At 49.5% G+C, this 3,815-nt stretch overlaps 1 protein-coding gene across 2 annotated transcripts; it reads left to right on the top strand.

Moving 5' to 3' along the window:
- The first annotated feature begins 232 nt into the window (after nt 1-232).
- CCN2 (cellular communication network factor 2) lies at nt 233-3,425 on the top strand. 2 transcript variants are annotated; one of them, XM_011714145.2, is made up of 5 exons: nt 233-498; nt 613-835; nt 1,060-1,311; nt 1,443-1,654; nt 2,043-3,425. In XM_011714145.2, exons 1-5 carry the CDS (start codon nt 433-435, stop codon nt 2,337-2,339), a joined length of 1,050 nt encoding a protein of 349 aa, XP_011712447.2. In that variant the 5' UTR covers nt 233-432; the 3' UTR covers nt 2,340-3,425. The 2 variants fall into 2 exon arrangements, with proteins under 2 accessions (XP_011712447.2, XP_070952578.1); XM_071096477.1 differs by having other exon boundaries at nt 292-835.
- The last annotated feature ends 390 nt before the right edge of the window (nt 3,426-3,815 follow it).

Here is a 3,815-nt window from a genome sequence, read left to right as displayed (position 1 = left end):
TTTCTTTTTTTTTTTTTTTTTTTTTTTTCTGTGAGTTGGAGTGTGCCAGCTTTTTCAGACGGAGGAATGCTGAGTGTCAAGGGGTCAGGATCAATCCGGTGTGAGTTGATGAGGCAGGAAGGTGGGGAGGAATGCGAGGAATGTCCCTGTTTGTGTAGGACTCCATTCAGCTCATTGGCGAGCCGCGGCCGCCCAGAGCGTATAAAAGCCTCGGGCCGCCCGCCCCAGTCTCACACAACAACTCTTCCCTGCTGAGAGGAGGCAGCCAGTGCGACTCCACCCTCCAGCTCGACGGCAGCCGCCCCGGCCGACAGCCCCGAGAGGACAGCCCGGCGCGTCCCGGTCCCCACCTCCGACCACCGCCAGCGCTCCCGGCCTCGCCACTACCCGCTCGCCGCCACCGCGCCCTCAGTTCCGCCCGCAGCGCCAACCATGACCGCCGCCGGCGTGGGCCCCGTCCGCGTCGCCTTCGTGCTCTTCCTCGCCTTCTGCAGCCGGGTAAGTGCCGGGAGCTCCCGCTGCGGCCGGCGGCTGCCAGGGAGGGACTCGGGGCCGGCCGGGGAGGGCGTGCGAGCCGACCGAGCGCCGCTGACCGCTTGGTCCTCCCCGCAGCCGGCCGTCGGCCAGAACTGCAGCGGGCCGTGCCGATGCCCGGCCGAACAGGAGCCGCGCTGCCCGGCGGGCGTGAGCCTCGTGCTGGACGGTTGCGGCTGCTGCCGCGTCTGCGCCAAGCAGCTGGGCGAGCTGTGCACCGAGCGCGACCCCTGCGACCCGCACAAGGGCCTCTTCTGCGACTTCGGCTCCCCGGCCAACCGCAAGATCGGCGTGTGCACCGGTAAGACACTCAGCCCCCGCCTCTAGGTGTCCGGCCGCCTCCTCCCTCACACCTACCGGCCCGCTGGAAAAAGAAACTGCTCGTACTGAGTTTCTTTCACCAGCTGCTGCCAGCCCGCCCCCTGCAGCCCAGATCCCAACTCGCATCTCTGACACTCTGGATGTGAGCGCCCCAATGCCTGACCTCTGCATCCCCCACCCCTCTCTTCCCTTCCTCTTCTCCAGCCAAAGATGGTGCTCCCTGCATCTTCGGTGGCACGGTGTACCGCAGCGGTGAGTCCTTCCAGAGCAGCTGCAAGTACCAGTGCACGTGCCTGGACGGGGCGGTGGGCTGCATGCCCCTGTGCAGCATGGACGTTCGCCTGCCCAGCCCTGACTGCCCCTTCCCGAGGAGGGTCAAGCTGCCCGGGAAATGCTGTGAGGAGTGGGTGTGTGACGAGCCCAAGGACCAAACCGTGGTTGGGCCTGCCCTCGCGGGTGAGTCGAGTCTTCCTCTAAGTCAGGGTCGTGATTCTCTCCCAGGGAGGGAGTCCTAATTGTGCCAAGTGAAGGGGGTAAATATCTTATCCAGGCGTTTTACATGGTGTTTTTGTGCTCTGCTCTCGCAGCTTACCGACTGGAAGACACGTTTGGCCCAGACCCAACTATGATTAGAGCCAACTGCCTGGTCCAGACCACAGAGTGGAGCGCCTGTTCCAAGACCTGTGGGATGGGCATCTCCACCCGGGTTACCAATGACAACGCCTCTTGCAGGCTAGAGAAGCAGAGCCGCCTGTGCATGGTCAGGCCTTGCGAAGCTGACCTGGAAGAGAACATTAAGGTACATGTTCTGCTCCTATTAACTATTTTTCACAGGAAAAACAGTGGATAGGACCCAACTTAGGGCTCTTGCCACCCTTGTTAGTATAACTCCGTTATCTCCAAAACTATCTAGCCATTGAGCTGTTTTGCTGGAATGAGAGCTTGTGTAATAGCAACCACAAGTTTTCCACTACGAAATCTTCTGCAGGGTTAGTTAATTCAAGACATTCCAAGAGAGGCCCTGGCTATTTTTGGACATAGCAAATGAGACTCAAACTTCCTCCCCTCAAAATATAAACAGAAGTCAGACAACAGAAGACTAAAACACAGAGGGTTGAAGAAAGCCACTCCCCTTGTAGAGTTGTTGATTTTTTTTTTTCCTCTTTCTTTTCCCTTGTCTATCTTAGAAGGGCAAAAAGTGCATCCGTACCCCCAAAATCTCCAAGCCTATCAAGTTTGAGCTTTCTGGCTGCACCAGCGTGAAGACATACCGAGCTAAATTCTGCGGAGTATGTACCGACGGCCGATGCTGCACCCCCCACAGAACCACCACCCTGCCGGTGGAGTTCAAGTGCCCTGACGGCGAGGTCATGAAGAAGAACATGATGTTCATCAAGACCTGTGCCTGCCATTACAACTGTCCCGGAGACAATGACATCTTTGAGTCACTGTACTACAGGAAGATGTACGGAGACATGGCGTGAAGCCAGAGAGTGAGACATTAACTCATTAGACTGGAACTTGAAATGATTCACATCTCATTTTTATGTAAAAATGATTTCAGTAGCACAAGTTATTTAAATCTGTTTTTCTAACTGGGGGAAAAGATTCCGACCCAATTCGAAACATTGTGCCATGTCAAACAGTCTATCAACCCCAGACACTGGTTTGAAGAATGTTAAGACTTGACAGTGGAACTGCATTAGTACACAGCACCAGAATGTATATTAAGGTGTGACTTTAGGAGCAGTGGGAGGGTACCAACAGAAAGGTTGGTATCATCAGATAGCGTCTTATACGAGTAATGTGCCTGCTATTTGAAGTGTAATTGAGAAGGAAAATGTTAGCGTGCTCACTGACATGCCGGTAGCCCCAGTGACAGCGAGGATGTGCATTCTCTAGTCATCAAGAGACTGAGTCTAGTTGTTCCTTAAGTCAGAACAGCAGATTCAGCTCTGACATTCTGATTGGAATGACACTGTTCAGGAATCGGAATCCTGTCGATTAGACTGGACAGCTTGTGGCAAGTGAATTTGCCTGTAACAAGCCACATTTTTAAAAATTTATATTGTAAATATTGTGTGCGTGTGTGTGTGTGTATATATATATATATATATGTACAGTTATCTAAGTTAATTTAAAGTTGTTTGTGCCTTTTTATTTTTGTTTTTAATGCTTTGATATTTCAATGTTAGCCTCAATTTCTGAACACCATAGGTAGAATGTAAAGCTTGTCTGATCATTCAAAGCGTGAAATGGATACTTATATGGAAATTCTGCTCAGATAGAATGACAGTCCGTCAAAACAGATTGTTTGCAAAAGCGAGGCATTAGTGACCTTGGAAGGCTGATTTCTAGGTAGGAAATGTGGTAGCCTCACTTTTAATGAACAAATGGCCTTTATTAAAAACCGAGCGGCTCTATATAGCTGATCAGTTTTCTCACCTAGAAGCATTTGTTTCTACTTTGATATGACTGTTTTCCGGACAGTTTATTTGTTGAGAGTGTGACCAAAAGTTACATGTTTGCACCTTTCTAGTTGAAAATAAAGTATATATTTTTTCTATAAATGGCTTGGTTATTCAATTATCCTTCTAAACATTTCTGAGTTTTCTTGAGCATAAATAGGAAACTCTTGTTAATCGTAAGGTAATTCACCAATAGTTTTCTAAATATTTTTTATTCTATATATTAATAAATTGATTATTCCATAGAATTTTTATGTAAACATACTTCACACTGAATCAAGTATCACAGACTTGCAGGTACAAACACCACATTGACTACACAGTCATTTTTTTAACAAAAAAATGTGTTATCTTCACAGAACTTTATAGACATTTTAAATTCAGTTCTATCTAGAATTCTTCAGTCTCCATTAACCCTGCTGTATTATACTTGGTCCTTTTGGCATTTAGTATCTCTCTGGCCATTATAGGTTAATTTCCAACCCTTCACAT

Source organism: Macaca nemestrina, chromosome 5, assembly GCF_043159975.1.
Source record: "Macaca nemestrina isolate mMacNem1 chromosome 5, mMacNem.hap1, whole genome shotgun sequence".
Classification (NCBI taxonomy): Eukaryota; Metazoa; Chordata; class Mammalia; order Primates; family Cercopithecidae; genus Macaca; species Macaca nemestrina.
Note: the sequence above shows the minus strand (reverse complement) of the source record. Positions and strands in the feature narration are given on the sequence as shown.

Excerpts from the sequence above, each read along its gene's own strand:
- CCN2 (XM_071096477.1), top strand. The coding sequence starts at position 433 with ATGACCGCCGCCGGCGTGGGCCCCGTCCGCGTCGCCTTCGTGCTCTTC. Across the intron at positions 836-1,059 it reads CAAGATCGGCGTGTGCACCG|CCAAAGATGGTGCTCCCTGC; the intron begins GTAAGACACTCA and ends CCTCTTCTCCAG. Across the intron at positions 1,655-2,042 it reads ACCTGGAAGAGAACATTAAG|AAGGGCAAAAAGTGCATCCG; the intron begins GTACATGTTCTG and ends TGTCTATCTTAG.